The sequence below is a fragment of the Pipistrellus kuhlii genome, unplaced genomic scaffold (assembly GCF_014108245.1).
Source record: "Pipistrellus kuhlii isolate mPipKuh1 unplaced genomic scaffold, mPipKuh1.p scaffold_m20_p_2, whole genome shotgun sequence".
NCBI classification, from domain to species: Eukaryota; Metazoa; Chordata; class Mammalia; order Chiroptera; family Vespertilionidae; genus Pipistrellus; species Pipistrellus kuhlii.
In genome coordinates, this window is record NW_023425515.1 from 58,684,384 (window position 1) to 58,707,104 (window position 22,721).

General features: G+C 40.2%; 1 protein-coding gene across 2 annotated transcripts in view; it reads left to right on the forward strand.

Moving 5' to 3' along the window:
- Positions 1-18,758, forward strand: part of CCDC191 (coiled-coil domain containing 191) — a 77,113-nt gene extending 58,355 nt beyond the window's left edge. For both annotated transcript variants that reach the window (XM_036445467.2, XM_036445468.1), the window contains 6 exons: positions 409-491; positions 1,233-1,334; positions 9,372-9,515; positions 16,494-16,646; positions 17,105-17,250; positions 18,418-18,758. In XM_036445467.2, the coding sequence (XP_036301360.1) occupies positions 409-491; positions 1,233-1,334; positions 9,372-9,515; positions 16,494-16,646; positions 17,105-17,250; positions 18,418-18,562 (773 nt within the window). In that variant the 3' untranslated portion in view covers positions 18,563-18,758. The remainder of the gene's footprint in view (positions 1-408; positions 492-1,232; positions 1,335-9,371; positions 9,516-16,493; positions 16,647-17,104; positions 17,251-18,417) is intronic.
- The last annotated feature ends 3,963 nt before the right edge of the window (positions 18,759-22,721 follow it).

Sequence of the window (22,721 nt, forward strand, 5' to 3'; positions counted from 1 at the left end):
CTCAAAGTATTTGTTAGGCATAATTAACATCATCTACATATATTAAAGGAATTATCAAGTTAAAATTATGGTTTCTCAGTTTCATATACTAAAAGTATTATCAAGATACATTATCTAATTTAAACCAGTAAACATCATTCTAATAGAAATGTAAGTAAAAACATAATCTGAAAATTGCTCATCATTGTTGAGGATGAAATTATAGGTCTTTAACTTACAGGGGATATACATACATACCTATAGTTTATATATTTGTATTTTATATAAATTTTATACATATATTTCTGAGGTTGTGAACATTGAACTTAAAAGAAAACCTTAATAACACCAAATTTTACTGTAAAATAGAGACATTTGTTTTGCAGTGCTCCTTATATGTTTGATATTGGAAATCTTACTATTTTCTAGCCATGGAGGAGAGAGCAGCTCAGCGAACTGAACGTAGGCGGATCTTGGCAGAGAAGAAACAAAAACAAGAAGAGGAAAAAATGGTAATAAACCAAGAATGCAAACTGAGGCACGAGAAAGGATTTGTATAAGTGTTTACTGAAAAAAATTTAAGCCTAGTTTATTTAAGCCTATTGAGACAATATAATTATTCCAACTTTGGAAATGGCTTTTGGACTACTGGCCTGAACTCTTAACAATTTTAGGAAAATAAAGGGGAAAAGATCAACATCATTTGTGTAGCAGGAAATGTTACAAAAGTCAATGAGAACTAGCATATTGGAAGATTGACAGGTAACTAAGACTAGTGTGTTATAGGTAGATGTCCAACCTGACAAGTTTGCAAAGGTGGAGAGTTCTTATCTTTCGAAGTTTTGACCTGTCAGAAGTAAATGTTGTGCCTATTAAGAAAAAATAGTTTACTACTAACAGTTTTGAGGGGTTTTTAAATGAAATGAAAGAACAAATTTTCTCACATTATATATAGTTTGGACTTAGTATTTCACAGATGAAAATAAGAAATAGAAAGTAATAATTTTATGATAGAAAGTTAACGGTCTTATTCATGCTTAGTCTCATCTTCCCAAGAAGAAGAGTATTCTTTGGAGAAACTTTCAAGTTACACAACTGACTACCTGTTGGTTGGGTTTTCTACATTTATCCAAAGTGCAAGCTTCTTCCAGAGACAGGGTTTGACACTTGGGTAGATACTTCTCTCACTCTCAACTTAAGGATCGTATTTCCATACAAAGGTTCTGATTTTTACAAATTCTAATGTTGATCAGGCCCAGTTAAAGGCCCAAGAGGAGGAGCGTCAGAAGAAGGAGGCAGAAGAAAAGGAGGCTCAACTTGAGAAAAAACGAGAAGAGAAGAGACTGAAGAAAATGGTTAGTAGTATCTGTCTGGTCAATTGCCTGTCTCTTGAAGCCTATTTGTGTGTAATGTTGTGACTCTGCACTTTCCCCACCTCAGAACTTCTGTTTAGAACACTCTTCTCACCTGCACGCTTTTTTCTCTATTTAGTGAAAATCTACTCTTCTTTACAGTTTAGCTCAATATGACTTCTTCCAGATTAGTCTTGCCCCACCCTTCTCTTCACCCAAGGTTAGGTTAGGTCACTTTCTGTGGACTCAGAGTATATTTCCTTCAAAGCATTGCTAGGGCTTTAATTATGCATCTATTCCATAATTTTTTTACTTATATCTGCATCTCCTAAGCTGTGATCTCCATAAGAGTAGAAGGAGCAGTCTGAAGATGCTCACTATTGTATTGCCTAGCAATGTACTGAGCATTTAGTGGGGACTCAACCAATGTATTGAATGAGTAAATAAATGAACAAATGAAAGAAAATACACAGGGGGGGAAATAAGAGAGAAAACTCTTTTTTCAAGGTCATTAAATTCTAGTTGGAAACATAAGTCCTTAAAATACATACCTATAAAAGATGATATACTAGTAGTATAGCACATGCTGTTTGGTGCCTCCCAGACCAAAAGAGATCAAGAGAGTTGTCCAGGCAAGATCCATGAAAATTGGGGAGAAAATAGAGGCATTTTCATAGGAAAGAAATTTGAATTGGAAATTATATTAGGATTCTCCAGAGAAAGAAAATATATGTATATTAGGTGTACCAGTTAATAATGAGGATTTTTTTAAGTAGATGGAGTTACACATATGTTGATATATATGCGATTTGATATATATGCTATTTTGTTGTATTGACAACAAGCTTCAAAACTTCATATGTCAAATTTGCTGAAGATGTTAACATCATAGATATTTTTAAACTTAAAATGACAAATTTCATGCCAAAAATAAAAGCATTTGTGGGAAGTTTTAACTCATTATTTTGAAGAAAAGTGCTGCTGAATACTTCGGGAAGCTAATGGTGAACATGCTCCATCTCAAAAAAACTTGTGAACACTGGTTTAAACACTTTAAAAAGTGATGATTTCTATGTGAAAGACAAAGAACGTGCAGGTCAACCAAAAAGGTTTAAAGACCAACAATTACAAGCATTATTGGATGAAGATGCTTGTCAAACTCAAAAACAACTTGCACAAAGATTAAACATTGCTCAGCAAACAGTTTCCAATCATTTACAAGTAATGGGAAAGATTTTAAAGGAAGGAAAATGAGTGCCACGTCAACTGAAGGAAAGACAAATGGAAAACCAAAAAGTCTTCAGTAAAATGTTACTTCAACAGCATGAAAGAAAGTCTTTTTTGCATCGAGTTGTGACTGGCAATGAAAATTGAATTTATTTTGAGAATCCCTAATGCACAAAATCATGGGTTGATTCAGATCAACCATCAACATCGATCGCAAGGCCAAATCACTTCGGAAAGAAGACAATAATATGTGTGTGGTGGGATTAGGAAGATGTGGTGTATTATAAGCTTCTAAAACCAGGTGAAACCATTAATACTGATTGCTGCCAACAACAAATAATCCATGTGAACCATGCTTTGATCGTGAAATGACCAGAATGTGCCAGAAGACACAGCAAAGTAATTTTACTTCATGATGACGCACCATCACACACTTCAAAACCAGTTAAAGACACATTAAAAGATCTTGCCTGGGAAGTATTAACCCACCCGCTATATTCACCAGACCTTGCTCCTTCAGATTACCACTTGTTCTGATCGATAGCACACATACTTTCTGAGCAGCACTTCATAACAGACAAAGAAGTGGAAAATTGGGTCTCTGAATGGTTTGCCTCAAAACAAGAAAAGTTCTATTGGGATGGTATCCACAAATTACCTGAAAGATGCAGGAAATGTGTAGCTAACAATGGACATTACTTTGAATAAAGCCCTTTGATGTTTCTCTTGAAATTATCGTGTTTCCTTTTATTACAAAATCCGCCATTATTAACCGGTACACCTAATAAAAACCGGTAATCTCTATTACTGGGGAGAGAGAGAGAGAGATTTTTATTATAAGGAATTGACTCATATGATTATGGAAGCTGAGATGTCCCACAGTCAGCCATTCAGAAGCTGGAGACCTAGGAAAGCCAGTGATATAATTCCAGGCCAAGTTTGAATGCCTGAAACTCGGGAGCTGGTGGTACAAATTCTGGTTCAAGGGCAGGAGACCATGGGCCAGCTCAAGCAGGCAGGCAGGAAGCAAAAGCAGTAAATTCCTTCATCTGCCTTATTGTCCTATTCAGGCTCATAAAGGATTGGATTATGGCCACACATATTAGGGAGGTCAATCTACTTTACTTAGCCCATGGATTCAAATATTAATATCATCCAAAAACACCCTCACAGACATACCCAAAAATAATCTTTAGTCTGGGCACCCAGAAATAATCTTTAGTCTGTGGCACAGACAAGTTGACACATAAAATTAACCATCAAGTTCACCCCATTGTCAACTTGTTATCCATACACATATGAAACCAACATAATCTTCAAATAAGGACAACAACATCATAATTCTGCCTAACATGATACAACTATCCTGCATACAATCAGAAATGCTCTAACCTCTGCACCAGAAGATGAGGTAAAGTTTTGAGTGATGTTTACTCTTCTCCTTGATAACCCATAATTTAAATACTGTAAAATGAATAATACTTAAATACCATAATATAAAGCCAATACATCATATGTTACATAATAAGAGAATCAGAAAGGCAAGAAAACAAAGATACATAAACAGATAAATATATTTATAGCAAAATAAGAAATGGATACTCATGACAATTACAGTCTTCATTTATGTAACGGGCCAGGTGGGTGTAGTTAGTATTTATAACTTAAGTTCTTCCACTACCCACTCTCCTCTTTGCCTTCAGCAAGCACCTCTGCTAATCACAGCTTTTTACCTGGTGAGTGGCCCAAACCTTCATTCCTGAGTAGTCCAGTGTGGATTGGGTTGTTGTAGTTTTCTTTTGACTTTAATCCCAGGGCATAGTAATATTAAGGTGTACTCTAAGGGGCCTCCTGTATTCCAGAAATATTCTTCCTTACCTCCACTGTGGAATAGTAGACTCTCCAATTTCGCTTAGCAGTCAGGTTTATTCACCCCAGCCAGCACTTCCTTCTTTGCCTGTTGATTTAGAGTGATAAGGAGCCCAATATGACTGGGTGGCATTTTTAACTCCCAGTTCAGTGGAATCATTGTTGTGTCTCCTGGTAGAAGCATTCCCCCATTTGAAACCAAGACCTCTACACTAACAGAACATAAAGTGGGAAAAGAAAGCAAAAATTTTGCTAGTGGGTCACTGGAGGTAATCATGAGTGGTGCCAATCCCACCTCTTGATTCCTGGCACCTGTGAATCCTGGCTGTGGCAGGGGGCAGTGCCATATTGGATGCTGACTCAAAGCATATACAGCCCTCTGGAGAACCTTACCATAGACCTGCAAGGTGTTACCACCTAACTGGAAGTACAACTGAGTCTTCACAAGATCATGCCAGCTCTGCACCCACCCAGTCAAAGAACATGGCCAGGGTTTTGGGCACTAGACCCACTAAGGGGTGTGCAGGAAGTGAAGTACCCAATTGTGTCATTCTCACATCAATGTTTCTTCCTCTCCCTTCTTCTCTCTCTCTAAAATCAATTCAAAAACATATTTATAAGAGACCATGCCACCATTCTGTCAAGCCAGCTTCTTCAGGATGGTAGGGCACATAAGTTCCATGTGTGTAGGCCCATTGCCACACTTCTTTTGTTGTAAAATGAGTTCCATGATTAGAAGTCATGCCATGTGGAATACAGTGATGGTGGATAAGTTCTCTGAGTCCACAGATGAGACCATGTAAGTCTATAGGTAGTAGTTTGGGGCAAAAGCATTGTGTAGAGGAAAGGCAAATCTATATCTAGAGTGTCTATTTTTGTAAAAACAAAACTCTGCTCCTTCTGTGATGGAAACAGTCTAATGTAATCAACTTCCATCTGATAGCTGTCTGATCAACCCAGAAAATGGTGCCATTTTGAAGACTCAGTGTTGGTCTCTGCTGCTAGTTGATTGGGCAATCAGCAGTGGCCACAGTCAGTCGGCCTTGGTGAATAGAAGTCTGCATTGCTGAGTGCTTGGATAGCCTCCATCTCTGCCACCGTGGCCACTTTATGAGCCTGTTGGGTAATTGTAGGAGTGACTGGAAAAAGAGGCTGACTGGGTATTCACAGAATGGTTCAGCTTGTCCATGGAATAAAGTTATAACATGTACTATAATTCATTCCTAGATAAGTAAGCCTAAGAAATCTGTAGAAACAGCCCAGTTACCTCCCTTAAAAATTACATAAGGTTCTGAAGTAGCATTTCCCAACATGTGTTCTATGTAATTTTAGTGGTTTCTAATATTAAGTTGTTTTGAATTACCTTTATACCTTTGTCAAAAATCAATTGACTGTATTTATGTGGGTCTATTTCTGGGCTCTCTGTTCTGTTCTGTTGATCTTACGTATATTTCTTTAACAGTACCACAGTCTTTGATTGCTGTAGCTTTACAGTAAATCTTGAATATAATAAATGTGAATTCTCCCTTTCATTCTTTTATACAATGTTTTGGCTATTTTAGTTCTTTGGCCATTTGATATAAATTTTAGACTAATCATGTTGATATGTATAAAAACTCTTGCTAAAATTTTGTTTGTGATCATAATTGAATTATAGATCAAATTGGAAGAATAGACATTTTAACACATTGAGTCTTTATGAACATTTATTTAGATTTTTTACTTATTTCACAAGTGATTTTATTTCTTTTCACAGATCTTATATGTTTTTATTAGATTTATACCTAAGTATTTCTTTTTGTGTTATACATTTGGGGGGGGGGGGGGAATCCTGTATATATTTGACACATCAACATATCTATATATATAAAAGCCAAGCGACCGGAACACTAGAACTACCAGAACAACCAGTGAACTATGATGCACACTGCAGCCCCCACCCAGCTGGCTCCCAATCAGCTCCCCTGTGCCCCCATGTCTCCCTTACCCCTAACCCTGCTGGCCTGACCCCACCCATGCACGAATTCATGCACCAGGCCTCTAGAGTGTGTGTATGTGTATGCCAGGCATGTTGTCATGTTGTCCAGAACAATAGAAACTGAGATAAACAGGCTTTTAGTGTGGAGATGTGTGCCAATCTAGCCAGGAGTTGGGCTGTTTTTGAAGTGTATTAATGATTACTATTGTTGAGGTTTGTTGTTGCTGTGGGTACTATACACTTCAGTTTCCTCTAGTGACTTATTTTGTCTCCTCTTTTGGCCTTAGGTCTTCCCTTTGTACTATTCCCCAGAGAGAATCTGTCTCTCAGCAGCTCTCTCAGCTGTACTCCATTGTTATTACTGGAGGTTTGTTAGCATGCTGAGTAGGGTATGGATGAAGGGTAGCATTCTCTAATGTTCTGATTAAATCTCACTCTTTGGAGTGCACAATATTGAGCATTCAGGAGAATTTCTGCTCCTACTTTAGAAGTAGAGATTTTCTCTGCCCTTCTGTTCCTTCTTTTAGTATCCAGTGTACAGTGTGTGAGCTTAAAGTCCATCACTCCGTGAGATTCCCCCTCCACTTAGCTAGTGGCCTAGACAGAGTTCCCTTCCATAGCTGCAGTGGCATTCCACTAGTGCTCTCAGGTGGTGCCACTTGCAGATGAAGTCTTTTTTTTCTTAAGGTAGAATGGTCTGGGCAGATTTTGCAATGGTTGCTTTTTCTCCCTGCCAGCGGAACCATGGTGGGAACTTATGTGGGCCCTCCTTGATCCTCTCTCTGAGAGCCTGGTGGAGTTCCTAGAACAAAGGCCTGCACAAGGGAGGGAAACCTTTCTATAACTATGATCCCAAGAGCCTCACCTTTCTCAAAATTTCTAGTTTAATCATCTTTCTGGCACAGAAGGTGTATGGTGGCTTCTGCTTGGATCATATGTCTCCCTAAAGGTGCCTGTCTCTTCAGATTTGTAATGACTTTAATTCTCTTATTGGTTCATAAATTATTAATTTGGTATCTGTCCAGCTTTTTCTTGCTGGAAGAATACAGCTTGTGCAAGGCGAGAAGGATGAGAAATATATTACTGACCAATAAGTTATTTAATTTCTTTCACTATACCAAGCTGAAATCTTCCTTTTTAGGAAAAATGAAATGTAATTTCAGTCCCCAACAATAGGCAAAAAGATATTGTCACATACACTAGTTTCTATTGAGTAAGATGGTTGTGTGTAGCTGTCTCAATTGAGATAAATGCATTTACTGACTGGCTATGTTTGAGCTTTCTTTGCCAAGAGCTTTAGTCCAAAGTGCCCTGGGCACTTATCTCCTTTTGCTCTAGCATAGATGCTCTACACAGTGTGTTTCTCCACCTAGTTTATCTTTTGTGGTCTTATTCCTTTGACGCATTGTATTCTGCACAGATGATTCTTTACCTCCTTTTTACTTTATAGAGCCATTCACAATAAGCGACTTTCAAGGCCATAGCAGTGTTAATCTTCTGGATATCAAAAATATAATTACATTTCTGAGCCTGTGCCTGATATCTCAAAGTCAGTCATATCCTGTATGTGCATGATGGTAGCCTGCTTCACCTCTGTTAGTTGGGTACTTTTTGCTCAAGTTTATCAGCAAATTGATCAACAATGGTACCATAATTTCTAATTACACAGATAATCAACCTGACTATTGATATGGTAAAGAAGGTTTCTAGGGCACTCACATATTTCTTTGGATAGAAAATGCAAAGTAAGTTCTATGATATCAGATTAAGAATAAAGGAACTGGAAGAATTTCTCAAAAAAAAAAAAACTCGTGTCCTGCCGAAACCGGTTTGGCTCAGTGGTGGAGCCTCGGTCTGTGGACTGAAGGGTCCCAGGTTCGATTCCGGTCAGGGGCAAGTGTGTTGGTTGCGGGCACATCCCCAGTGTGTGTGTGGGGGGGTGTGGGATGCAGCTGCTCCGTGTTTCTCTCTCGTCGACATTTCTGGCTCTCTATCTCTCTCCCTTTCTCTCTGTAAAGAATCAATAAAATATATTTTTTTTTAAAAAAGCTCATATCCTATTTGTTCTCCATATTGAGGAAAAAGCCCTCCAGGCTCAGGATCAAGACTTTTCTGTCCTTTCTGAAAGATCCTTGTTACCTACAATTTCCCTGAACCTAGATGTGCTTCATTCTTCAGAGAGGGAGCCACTGTAGTAATGGCAGGAAGTGTCACCTTGGACAGCATGGTCAATGATAGTCCAATGGTGGCTTAGTGTCCTTTAGTGTCTGGTGCAGCAGTAACCTGGCCTCTCACAGGTCTCACACAATGACCTTTCAAAAATAAAAATCTAAACCCCTCCTCACATCTCAGTGCTCATTTTTATTAAAAGCTCACTTTCTAGTAACCCTTATCAGACAATGACTTTTATGGCTATATAAATATGCTTTTGATTAATAAGACAGTTGATGAAGTTTGTGGTTGAAAAGATAAACTTATCAGAGAAGACCAGGTAAGATTTTAAGTCTTCCATAATTGCTTAACAAGCATATTTGTTTAACAAGTATCTTTAGAGAATATACTATGTATTAGGCATTGTTCTAGGTGTTAGAATAGAGCAGTGGAGAAGACAGACAAAAGCCCTGCCCTAAAAAATGTATATGCTAGCTGGGGAAAACGGGTAATATGTAACAGCTAAAGAAGAAGGGAAGGGAAGGCCTGATAGGGGAAGCAAGATGGGAAGATCTCTCTGGGAGGAGATATTTGAGCTGCTGGATGCAGAGGAGAAAAGCCCTCTATAAAAGGGACATGTTAAATGTGAGATGCCTATTAGACATCCAAATAAATATGTCAGATAGGCAGGTGAATATATAAGTTCTAGACATCAAGATTATACTAAGGAATCTGGGAGTCAAAGACATGTCAATATTTTTCATGCTCTGGAATATCTTGATCCCTCATCATTTTTACTTAATTTTTTTTTCCAGAAAGAACTGGAGAAGCAGAAGAGAATTAAGAGGAACCAACAGCTGGAAGCAATAGCCAAAGATCATTATGAAAGGGTGTTGCTAAGGGAAAAAGGTCTGGAGCCATGGAAGAGATTGAGAATGCAAAGCAAGCTAAACATCCAGGTACAGTGTCATACTCATACCCTTCAAGGTTAAAAAATTGACTTTTCAAGTAGCATAAAATTAGATTTGGGTGTTGTTTGGTGATTGAAAAGTCAGAAAGATAAGAAACCAAGATGGCAGCATAGGGTAGACACCCAATTGCAGCCTACCACAACAAATTTGAATTTAGAACTGAAAAACAGGGGAGGCATTGCCCTGAAGCACTGGAAGGCTAGCTGAGAGGAGGCTCTGCCATCTGGGAAGGAGAGAGAAGGCACGCTGAACCTCAGGAACTGTGAAGGTACGGAGAACTGTGTGTGCGAAAAGGCTCCGGCTTACTCCCGCGCGCGCGGAGAAGAAGGGCCGACCGAGATTGCTGCTGGCTTACTCCCGGCAAGCAGAGAGGGCGGGCCTGGCTGAGTTCACTACTGGCTTACTCCTGGCTCGTGGAGAGGGCGAACAGCTAACCCACAGCTGGCTTTCTTGTTCGAGAGGAAAACAGAATCACCCTATTGCTCTGATAGACGGCCCCAGCAGGGAGAGGACAGACTGTCAGGCAGAGGGCAGAGATCTCTTGGAGGTGTGTGAAGCCAGAGGCCATTACTGCGGGACTTGGGGAGGAGCCGAAGGGAAAACAAAGTTTGTCTGCACCAACCTGAGACTCCGCCCCATCTGTGGCTGAGCACAGAAGCTCTCCCAGAGGCTGGCTTTCTCTAAGGAGGGACTGGCCAGAATCCAAAGTTTGTCTGCACCTTTACCAAAGAGGTGCGCGCGCCTGCAACTGATCTACCGAAACTTTCCAGGAACAGGATTTTTCTAAGGCGAAACTGACAGGGAACCAAAGATTGTCTGCACCACCCTGAGACCCCACCCTATCCAAGCGGAGTACAGAAGCCCTCCTAGCTGAGACACTGCTGATCCTCACAGCCAATTCGCTTGGAGATCAACGCTTCCCAGTGATACCAACAATAAGCAAGGCTTAACAACAAGACTGCACACACAGCCCACAAAGGGCTATACCAAGACTGTCCACCACAGGTAACTGGGAAGGTTGTGCTACTGGGCTCTACCAGAACACCTAGCACACAAAGCTATTCCATCAAATCAGGGAAACAACTAAAATGCAGACAAGAAGAAGGACACGAAGGAGAGGGAGGAAAAGAAAAGATTGGACATTGAGTTCAAAACTACAGTTATAAGGTTATTCAAAATATCCTAAAAAAGGCTGATAAAATAAATGACACCTATGAGTATATGAAAAGGGAGCAACTAGAAATGAAGAAAACATTGTCTGAAATAAAAAATATTATACAAAGTCCTAAAAACAGACTGGAAGATCGCAAGAATCAAGACAAACATTTAGAACACAAAGAGCCAGAGGACACTCCTCCACAGAAGCAAGAAGATAAGAGAATCCAGAAAGTTGAAGATAGTGTAAGAAACCTCTGGGACAATTTCAAGCGAACCAACATCAGAATTATGGGGATTCCAGAAGAAGAGAGAGAGCAAGATACCGAAAGAATACTAGAAGAAATAGTGACAGAAAACTTCCCCCACCTGGGGAAAGAAATAGACTTACAAGTCCAGGAAGCCCGCAGAACCCCAAACAAAAGGAATCCAAGGAGGACCACACCAAGACGCATCATAATTAAAATTCCAAGAGCAAAAGACAAAGAATATTAAAAGCAGCAAGAGAAAAGCAGATAGTGACCTATAAAGGAGCACGCATAAGATTGTCAGCTGATTTCTCAACAGAAACCATGCAGGCCAAACGGGAATGGCAAGAAATATTCAAGGTGATGAATAGCAAGAACCTACAGCCAAAAATAATCTACCCTGCAAAGCTATCACTCAGAATCAAAGGACAGATAAAGAGCTTTACAAATAAAAAAAAGCTAAAAGATTTCATCACCACCAAATCAGAATTATATGAATTGCTGAAGGGGGTTCTTTAGGAAGAGGAAGAAGATAAAGATAAAAATTATGATCAACAAATACGTAGCTATCAACAAGTGAATCTAAAAACCAAGGGAATTAAAAAATCTGATGAACAATATTAACTGGTGAATATAATGAATTAGAGGTATGGAAGGGGAGTGAACTGACAATTCTTGGGGAAAAGGGGAATGGGGGTGCATGAAGAGACTGAACAAAAACTGTGCACCTATGTATGAGGACAATGGGGTTGGGGAAAGGACAGAGGGTGGGGTGGGAACCTGGTGAAGGGGAGCAATTGAGGGGGGGAAGAGGATCACATTTGTAATAATCTGAACAATAAAGATTTATTTTAAAAAAATTAATTAATTAATTTTAAAAAAAAGAAAGAAAAGAAAAGTCAGAAAGATAAATGAAGTAGGTGTTTATATGTATTTGTTTTGGATAAGAGTTTAAATTTCATCTTCCAAGATAGAGAAAAATTTCTGTAATTGAATAGGTTGAAAAAGCTAGAGTAAATTTTTATTATAGACCTACCAGGTAAGACAAATAGAGGCCTCTCTCACTATTAGCAGTGTTTAATAAAAAAAAAAATAATTACCATAGGTCTGTTAGTCAGTTTTCTGCATCAGTAAAGCTGCATAACAGAAAGCCCCCAAATATCAGTGGCATATTTATAATTCAGGCATTTATTTCTTACACGTCTATGGGCCAGTTGTGGATTGGGTTCAGGTCTCTCTACAGCCACACTTTCTGGCTATAGCAGCTATTCAGGGCATGCTTTTTACCTGGCAAATGTCTGAGATACAAAGGCCAAACCCTTTTATGTAAACACATGTGAAACCTCTGCTTGTATTGTGTTTACTAACATTCTGTTGGCCAGAGCAAATCATAGTGCTAAACTGAAAGTCACTAAGGAGTAAAATAGGCTCACCTACTTCATTGGGAGACACTATGAAATCACACACAATGAATATGGCTATAAAATCCTATTACAAGGAACAGCAATCCATTCTGCCACACAAAGATATATGAAATCAAATACCATCAAAATTACCTAGTGCATAGATCATTCAACTAAGTGATTATGAAGCTCAAAATGCATAAAATCTTTCCTTTAGGATTCTAGTTAATAATAAGCTCAGTAATGTGTACCAGTAATGGCCCCTCTTATTTATACATTTGACCAGGTTAATACTAAAAAGTAAGACTAGTAGTTTTGGTTGTAAAAACCAGGATTAAAGATGAACAATAATGTTTCATATTATAAGAGCCCCACTAAATCAAGTAATGTTGCAGGTTATACCTCTGTGAATGTGACTTAGGCTACTTTTTATCCTGCCTCACCAGTCTATTCATCCTTCAGTCTCCTTGTTCTCTTCCTGTTTTCACAGTTTTGTTCCTTCTTTTATTTTCCCCAAAAGCCCTCCCGCTATCTTTCTTCTGTCCCTCTTTTTGTCTCAGCCTCCTTAACAGTGGCTCTAGAACTATTGAGTATTCCAAAACACCTGAGAGTCCACATTTGTGGTGGTTAGGCCTGAGCACATGGGAATCCATCCTGTCTGGAGGCCTGGACCCATCTGTGCCCTCAGCCATTGCTAATGTGCTTTGGCTTTCCTAGTAGTGAGATGGGAGAGCTGATGCCTCACTTCTCAGTGAATAAATATGGAAATGAAATCTGAAATTTGAATTAAAATTTGCTTCTTACCTATATATATAAAAGCCTAAGTGAACGGAACAACCAGAATGAGCAGTCACTATGACACACACTGACCACCAGGGGGCAGATACTCAACGCAGGAGCTGCACCCAGCCCACAGGTCCTGCTCGCCAATGGGGCTTGACGGCCAACCTGGTCCTTCCCCCCTGGCCAGCAGATCCTGATCACCAGATCATCTGGAACGAGGAACTGGAGATGGTTAGCAGCAGACACAGCCCCTTTCCTAGGGGGGTCAAAGGCTGTTCCCTTCTTGGTGCTGGTGGCTCACCTCCTGGGTCCCTCCCCCGAGGCTGGGATGGGGGATTGAGGGTAGGTGGTGACAGGCTTCGGCAGCAAGGTAAGGAGGAGACAGGGAGGCAGAGAACCTGATCATTGGCCAGGCCTACGGACCACACATGTGCACAAATTTCATGCACCAAGCCTCTAGTAATATATAACCACAAAGATTGGTCATATCAAATAATTTGCTATCCAGTTGAGTGCTCCTAGTTATATCTGGCTTTTATCTATTTCTTTATTGTTAATTATTGTTAAGTACACAAAGAAAAGGCAGATAAGGATTAGCTCTTCTTTTTGGTCTTTGTTTTTGATGGAGTAAAATCAAGAAAGGTATGAAATTTAGAAACAAAATAGAATTTATGAGTGAATAATCAAATTAAATTTTTAAAAATTTATTCAGAAGAATATAAAAATAGAAACAGGAATTTGAGCTCAAAATAACAATTATAGGCTTTAAATATAGAAAAACTCAATTAAAATAAAAACAGGAGATCACAGATCTGAAACCAGCATTTCCAAAATTTCTTGATCATAAAACCATCTGGAGAACTTATAAAAATGTACTTTCCTGGTCCCACCTCCAAGAATTTTCAGTAAGTCTGGGTTCTTGGCTAGGTGGGGAGTGGGAAGGGGGTGGGTATCAGGGACTCTGCATGTTTAAAAGGTAGTCCAGGGGATTTTGATACAAATTGTCTGAGCACCATATTTTGAAAATCACTCTCTAGTTCATACAAGTGTATTTGTTTTCTGTTGTTGTTAAAACAAATGACTACAACCTTAGTGATTTAAAACAACACAAATTTATTATTCTAAAATTCTGGAGGTCAGAAGTCCAAAACCAGACCTACTAGGCTAAGGTCACACTGTGAGTGGGACAAGTTCCTTCTGGAGGTTCCAAGGGGAGAAGGTCTCATTTCCGTTTTTTAGCGTCTAACAGACACCTGCATTCCACTGCTCACAGCCTCTTCCTCAAATCACTCTAATCACTTCCTGATCCTCCTGTGTCCCTCTTATAAGGAACCTGTGATTACATTTAGGACGTTCCCTTATAATCCAGGATATTCTCACCATTTTAAGACCCTTCACTTAATCACATCTGCAAAATCCCTTTTTCCATGTAAAGTCACCTACTTACAGGTTCCAGGGATCAGGGCAAGGCCATCCCTGAGGGGCCGCTCTTCAGCCTGTCACAACAAAATAGAATTTCAGAACATCCGTAGTCCTCTGCATCTCCTTCACTTTGTAGACAGGAAACTGAGCCCTGGAGAAGCAAACTGGCTGGCTCAGAGTCGCAGGCATTGGTCACAAAGCTAGAGGAGCTCAGCACCATCTTCCAAGAACCCTGCCCATTCTGGCAGCCTTTGTGTGGTGTAGAAATCGGAAGGTCATGTACTGGTAGGTGCCAGGCACCAGTTGAAAGTTTTAAAAAATTAAAAGTAAAATGGGAAGTTCTGGAGGGCAGTAAGAGAAAGGGAGGGTTTCTTCACCCATCAGAGTTGACTTCCAGGAAAGAACAGAAAAAATTAAGAAAGGAGAAGGGTCCAGTTACTCAATTCCTCGTTTGTTTCTATCACTTTCTTCAGAAGGATTATTTAGCATTTTCCCTTACCTCGCATGTGCTTGTTAAATAAAATTAACTTCCATGACAACTGTATTTTTAAATAAGGTTTATTGGTCCAAAATGCTAGCCAAAAGCATAGATTCTAATCCAAATCACCAGGAACATGGCTGAGTAGAACAGACAGTGTGCCCATGGTCCCAGAGTTTTGCAAGCATTTCTGTACATGGAGCAGAGGGAAGGCGGAGGAAAGGTAATCTGAAAGAATTTTCATTAGCTGAAGGCAAAGATGGGAGAAAAGGGGAAGCAGGACCAACACAGAGAAATGTTCCCTCCCGTAGATTGGCTGTGGGCAACATTCTGGAGAGTGCCCGCATGTGCAAACAAGCCGAGGTTCCTGGAGTTAGGTGGGGCCTGGTTGAAATAACCTGTGGGAATAGCACCTGGAGATTAACCTGAAGCTCCAACAGGCAGTGGGAGGAATGTGAGCAGTCATTAACAGGCTAACAGTTCTGTCTTTCTCTCACTTCCAGGCCCTGTAATTTAGTTTAGACATTTCAGAATTTTCTCTTTCTCATGCTATATTCCATTTATTCCAGCAACCTTTTAAGGAGCCTTCTGAGAATCGTTTTCTTTCTGGTTATCTCAGTTTTCCCGGAGGATGAAGAAAAGGGAGGGGAGGATGCTATGGTTTCTGGCTGCCCTTGACTTTTGGTCCCCAGACAGAAGTCAGGACAGGCAGCATCTCAGGTGCCACAGAGACCTCTTGTGATGCTCATTTTGACCAAGTATGACTGCCAAGAGATTGGCTTTGGTCCATCTCATTCATAATGCTGGGTGGGTAGACAAGGCTTAGAGAAATGTGTAATTGGGTAGAACAAAGGGGTAAGGATTTTTCCCCTCTTACCTCTTGAAAAAATATAGCACTTCCTTTTTAAAATCTATAAACTCTGAGTTGTATGTTTATTTTCAAAGAATGATGCTCTGAGCCTTTTAAGTTGGTAAGACATTAAATTATTCATCATGTTATTTTTCTATCAGATGGTTTTGTGGTTTATTGATAATGTCTAAATTTCTGTGCTGGTGACAGCTCATTCTACAAAACTAATTGAAAGTATTGGCATTTCCTCAATTAGACAGTGGTTAAGTACATTAAAAAAGAGAGGTTTGTTATGGAGTTGCTGTCTGGATTCCAACAGAACAAACTGAGACTATTGCCAGCCACCCACTTCAGAACTCGGTGCAAGCAAAAGAATGGCTTTGGAGACTGTTTATTCCATTTTCCTGATAACCAGCCAGTCACTGTGGTCCTCAGGGAGTCAGCACTGAGAGGCTATGCATGCGATGAATCTAAAACCCCCTAAAATAGAGTCAGTAGTCAAAGCTTTAGGAATATTCGCTCTACATGTGGTTTTCGGCAACATTTGCCAAGGGAATGAATGTGTGTTTTCTTAAGTGATATACAATACAAGGAATAATTTCCTTTTCTATTTATAAAATGATGCAGGTGGCCGAAGAACATCACTCTTTGGCCCTACAGAGGAAATGCCTGCTGAGCTGGTTCCATTTCAGTCGGGAGAGCCTGGCTAGGAAGATGGCCCAGGCCGACCAATGTTATTCCCGAACGCTGCTGAGGAGAGTTGTCCAGAGCTGGCGGCAGGTAAGGCCCAGGGAAGGGAGCTTTGAATACGACTCACTTAATCCGTGTAAGAGAATTAGATGCAAACCAGAACATCCAGTCATTATGTTTTTTCAAGAACAATATAAAATAGTCAATCACGTGGAAATATCAAATTTACTTTTTGTAAATATAAAATCTTAAGCCTATTTTCACACTGTTCATCTCTATAAATCATGTCATATCAACTTTTGATTTTATACTTCTTATCCCATAATTGCTCAAGTGATTTTACTATTTGTAACTGTTTCCCCCTTGGTTCCATTATTTCCTTCAGACATTACAGAGGCCGCTTTCTTGGCTGCCACGTTTTCTCTTTATGCCTCCAGTGTCCTTTGTTCCTTTGTCTTGTGTGTGCTTCTATGCCCTTTGTGCTGTTTATTTGCTCTAATTCTTTGTGACATTATTTGACTCATTTCTGTTCCTTTCTTCATCCCCAGTACCTGACTGACCTGGAGGAAAAAGCACAAACACTGTGTGTGCATTTTCTTCAAAAGAAGATTTGCAGGGCCTGGCTTAACGTGGTCAGGGAGGCCCAGATCGAATTTCAGAGCAAGCACAAGCTCGCCATGGAGCACAGTGACAGGTGAGGGCCTGCTCTCTGAGGAAAGTCACTCTGACTGCATAACTGCCCTGCGATGTATTCTGTACTGGAACATGCCCAGAAAGAGGAGGTGGAGGCTAGGAGAGCTGGGCATTTAGTGACGCCAGCAGAGCTGAGCGTTCCAGCTCACCCATTGACTCGGTGATGAAAGCAAGATCATAACCCATCCCTGAAACTCTAGGGCCCCATCTTTAACATCATAAGGAGGGTGCCTGTCTTCTTTGCTTCCCAGGGGCTGGCAGGAGAACAAAATTATGAGAAGTACATGAAACACACTTAAGCAAATGTATGTATTCTTTATGTCACATAGGTTTATAAATTCAATTTTTTAACATTATTGTGAAATATAACACTAATACAGAAGTGCTTAAATCATCAAGTCCACCTTAGTGAGTTACTATAAAGGGGACATCTGTGTCACCACCACTGAGGCCCAGAAGTAGGACGTTGCTGGCCCCAGAGTCCCTGCTGGCTTCTGCCCAAAGGCCCAGCCTTCCCTCCTCAAGGTGAACTACTCCTGAGTTTTGTGAGGAGCCTGACCTTGCCTTTTTTTTTGCTGCTACTTCTTCACATCTGCCTTCCAAGCATGCAGCCTTCAAGACTATAGTTTAGTTTTGCCTGGTTATGTAATTCAAATCACACTGTATGCCGCATTAATTTTTATAATATAGTGTTGTCTTATTTAATCTAAATTCCTTGGGGAATAAGGTATAAGTTTTCCTTTGGTTTGTGTGATTTTAAGTGTTTTGGATAGAAATGCCCTAAGTTTTATTATGCACTTCTCTTTGAGAGTAAACAAATGGTCTGTCCTTTGGTGACTGGGTGTCTGTCATTTCCTTTGAGCTTAATGTGGCGGCTGCCTCCACGTCCTGTGGTGTAAAGACGGTGGTGTAGGCACAGGAGTGGCGCCTCCTCACACAGGCCTTCCCTGGCCACCTCAGGGAAAGTAAAAATAACCTGTTGGTCACTCCCACCCACTCTGTGGCTTTCTTTCCTTTACAGCATTTCTCAGCCTGAATTCCAATTGTGATTTACATGCCTTTTAAATATGTTTTATTCACCTAAGACTTATTCTTTACATGTACCTCAGATGGAAATCTGTCAACTTTTCCTTAATATTTCATATTTCCCCCCTTTTTATTCTTAAAGGAGGATTCTCTGGATCACATTTCAGACATGGAAGAAGTTTGCAAAATTTATGAAAGAAGAAAGAGGAAGAGAAGAAAGGCGAGAGCAACTCCGTAAGAAGGTAGCTGAGATCCTTCCGGACTTCCAGAGGCTGCCCCCACCGTGACTCTGGTCCAGCGTCAGATACCCGCCCTCGTGTGAGAGTCCTTGGTGTCCAGGGAACACAAGCCAGCCCGTGCTGAGGACGGAATGTCCACGGTCCATACAGGTCTGTGTTGCACCACCCACCCACATGCACATGCATCTATCTGGTTGTTCAGTCAGGTATTCCTTGGATTAAAGGACTTCTTTTTGAGTTTGTACTTCCTTTTCTTATTTCTCTTGGGTTACTAATCAGTTCACTAAAGCATTTATCCCAGCAGGATCAGCCACAGGAACTGTTCCTGTTCCACTGTTCAAATGCAGCGTCTATATTTTTAGCATCATAAACTTTAAAAAGGATGTGTTTGCTCGCCTGAGCTTGTGGAGGAAAATGTCCTTATAGCTTAACGTGAGTTGTTAGCAAATGTAACTTTTATCAAATGGAAATTAAAAGTAGTGAGCACTTAGAAAAGGAGTCATTTGTGGCCAGGCACCTAGTTAGTACCTTAGCATCCGCAACAAGCATTCTGCCGGACTCCATCCTTTCTGCCCACCCCTAATGGAAAACCACGCATCAAAGGTACTCTTTGCAGCGCTGCAATGGATAACTGTGTATCCTAATTTCAGAGAAATGGGGGCACCAAACACACTTTTCTTCAAATGGAAGTCCAGCAATTTGTTAAAATATCGTCATGCTCTCAAATTGCTACTTCTAAATATTTGATCTGGCTTCTAGACCTCAATTTGATCTACTAGTATATGTCAAGGTTTATCTTTCATTCAAAGAATGTTTTAATCTTTAAGGTGCTAAAGACTATAAAGATATTCCCTTCTGTGAACTGAATTATCTGCTAGAAATTTTCTTTTTCATTACAAAACACGTTTATTACAACAAATTCAAGTAGTAGATAAAATCACAGAGTAAAATAAGAAAGTCCCTTGTACCTGAGGTAACTGTTATTTGGTAAGGTTGAAAAAATGAGTTGGTGAAGTAAAATTCTGTTTGTTCAATAAATTCTGTCATCATCTCTTATTTCTTCAAAGGGATACCTAGCTATAGCTATGCCACCTGCAAAATGATTCTGTCCTGTGGAAGATGTGTGACTTACTCAGACATGACAAAGCATCCTAAATCAAACTTTATTTCTTCTACAATATTCCTGTCTCCACAGTTATCCTCTAAAATAGGGGTGTCGAACTCAATCAGAGAAGGGGCCAAAATCTAAAATCCAGCCTAAATCACGGGCCAAATGGTTTACTGAACAGTCATAAACTGTCATTGTGATGGAAACGCAGCAGAGTGCAGTGATGACAGCGCGGTGCGGGCCACATTGCAAGGCCTGGCGAGACGGATTTGGCCCGCGGGCCTTGTGTTTGACACATGTGCTCTAAAAACTTAAGGCTGATGGCCCCTATAGAAAATGGGACTAAATGTAACTCATATTTAATCTCTTTCCATCTAAATCACTTTATTCTTAACTGCAGTAAGTTATGGAATATTGGCTGATATTAGCACCCAGAAATCAAATACCAATTTTATTTGAATACCAAGCCTATACATATAGGTGAAGCCCTTAAGTAAGCATTCAAGGTTTCTGAATAAACCCGTAGAGCTTGAGTTTTCTCTCTTAAGCTCTCTTATTTTTATTTCACCTCAAGCATCATTTAGAAATTGAGTCTTTAGCAACCCATATTCTGATTCAGCCAGCAAGAACTTTTTATCTACTTATAGAACCTTCTAAGGAGTCATAGGAAAAAAAAATTAGTAAATGACCTATGTTTCTGGCTGGGCCATCTGTGTGTGTGTAAAACCTAAAACCATGGGTATGTGCCCTGACTGGGAATTGAACCTACAGCCTTTGGTGTATGAGACAACGCTTCAACCAACTGAGCCATACCAGCCAGGCCTTGCTGGGCTATTTTAAAGATATGATTTGAATTTTACTGCTAACAAAATGCCCAATAAGCAGTATGCCTGGCCTACAAAAACTGGGAAAGTAATCACCAGGAATGTGATAGTTTTACGTCCACAGGCTGGGGACATCCATGCCACCAGAGAGCCCAGCTACAATGCAGGCTTCTCTTCAAGCAAAGGAGTTCAGGAGGCACACCAAGAAACACCAACCAGTCTCCTTAAATAAAGCACTTTATTTTCCATTTAAATAACTTGGTCACACACACACACAAAAATAACTTGGTCACAGTACATTATTTTACATAAATGGCAGTAATTTTTCAAATCTCCATTTGGAAGGCCTTGTGTCTGAGTCCAAGGTGATAGGATGAATACAAGTATAAAAACAATGTAAAATGTGTAGCCCGAGGCTTCCAGAGCTGGCTTAAGAAATCCCCTTTAAAGCTGCTGGAAATATTAAGTTTAATAATAAACAAAGATACCTGGGTTTCCTCTCGTCGATAACATCAGACCCAGAAACCTAATCAACTGAAAAGGCTCAAAAGCCCGAACAACTGAAACCATCACATCACCCAAAGCGCAGGATCACAACGAGTTGAGCTCCACGCGAGTTCTATAGCCTGTATCTTGTCAGTGAACACCTGGAGAAATGCAGGGTTTTATTTGTATCAATAACTAGAACAGATCTGGTTTCCAAGCTTTGCCTCTAAAGCAGGGGTGGGAAGCGTCTGGCCCGCGGGCCGCATAAGGCCTGAGAAATCCTTTGGTCTGGCCCTGCCAAGGCAACCACAGGCGGGACTCAAAATTCAATAAATCTAGGAGCTTTTTTCATAGCAACATACATTTATATTAAGTGAATTCTATTAAGCGAATGACGTTATAAATATCCAAATGGCCCTTGGCAGAAAAAAGGTTCCCCATCCCTGCTTTATAGCTGAATTTCCTAGAGGTGGAAGGTAGCCATCAGGAAGGCTAGAGTGGTAATGAGTCCCAGCTCGGAAACAGCCAGGACCTCTAGGAAATGTGTCTTCAGTAAGCACTAGGTCTTTGGCCTGCTGCTGCTGCTGCTACCGTGAGACACTTAGTGCCCACTGAAGTGGGATAATTGCCCATTAGCAACAGGATCACATTTTAGCTGATGGTACAAAAAGTTGCTATTAGTCACAGCAAACGTTTACCAGAGCATACTGGATTTTTCTCCAGCATTAAGCCAAGCACAGCTCTCTCCTCACCCTGCATCACCTCTGCAATATTTAATATAAAATGGCATGCCTGTCAAGCTACTGATGTGAAAATCAGATTCCAAACAAGTGCCTCTATCTCATCCATTGCTTATTTGAGGAAATTCTCTTTTAAAATGCAGGGTACCAAAATACGGCTAAAATAAAGTCAAGTCATAAAACTGCTTGCCTAGGTTAAAGAGACCCTTAAAACTAAATAAAACATTAATTTTTAAACATCCTAGTTAAAACTGTGCTCTTATGTCATATTTTTTGCTTACGTTAATTGAGTTTTATAGTAAAAGTCTAGTGCCCTACCCAATGGGAATATACTCTATTAAGCAGATGGTCAGTATTACAAAGAACCTTGTATTTTCCGGCAGTGGAAGATTCTAGTATAGAAAATTTTCTCTTGCTAAAAATATTCGAAGTTCTGAGAACTATTGCATAAGAGAAAGTTTGTAGCAGTCTTTCTGCTAGGCAGATGGTATAGTGGAAGACGACAATTACTTCATTCGCTGAAGGAAAACATTACGGGGACAGCACAGGTGTGCCGTATGCTACACAGACGGGCTGAGGTGAGACAAGCAGCACAGCGTCCCTGAAACACACTCACGGCTCAAGGAGCAGCATCGGAGAAACCTACCCACGAGGTGTTAACGGTCAGTTAACAACGTGCTCTGGGGTGTCACAAGAAACATTTTAATTAAATATTGAAGGATTGCCGACCAGCTTGGCTCAGTGGTTGAGCATCGACCTATAAACCAGGAGTTCCTGATTCGATTCCCAGTCAGGGCACATGCCTGGGTTGCAGGTTCAATCCCCAGTAGGGGACATGAAAGAGGCAGCCAATCAATGATTCTCTCTCATCATTGATGTTTCTATCTCTCTCTCCTTTCCTCTCTGAAATCAATAAAAATATTTTTTAAATAAAAAAAAATATATTGAAGGATTTTTTTTTCCTTTTATGCAACTCTAGCCCTTAAATCTTTCAAATGGGCCAATTTCTCTTCCCCAGGAATAGCACGAAATAATGCTGATTAGAATAT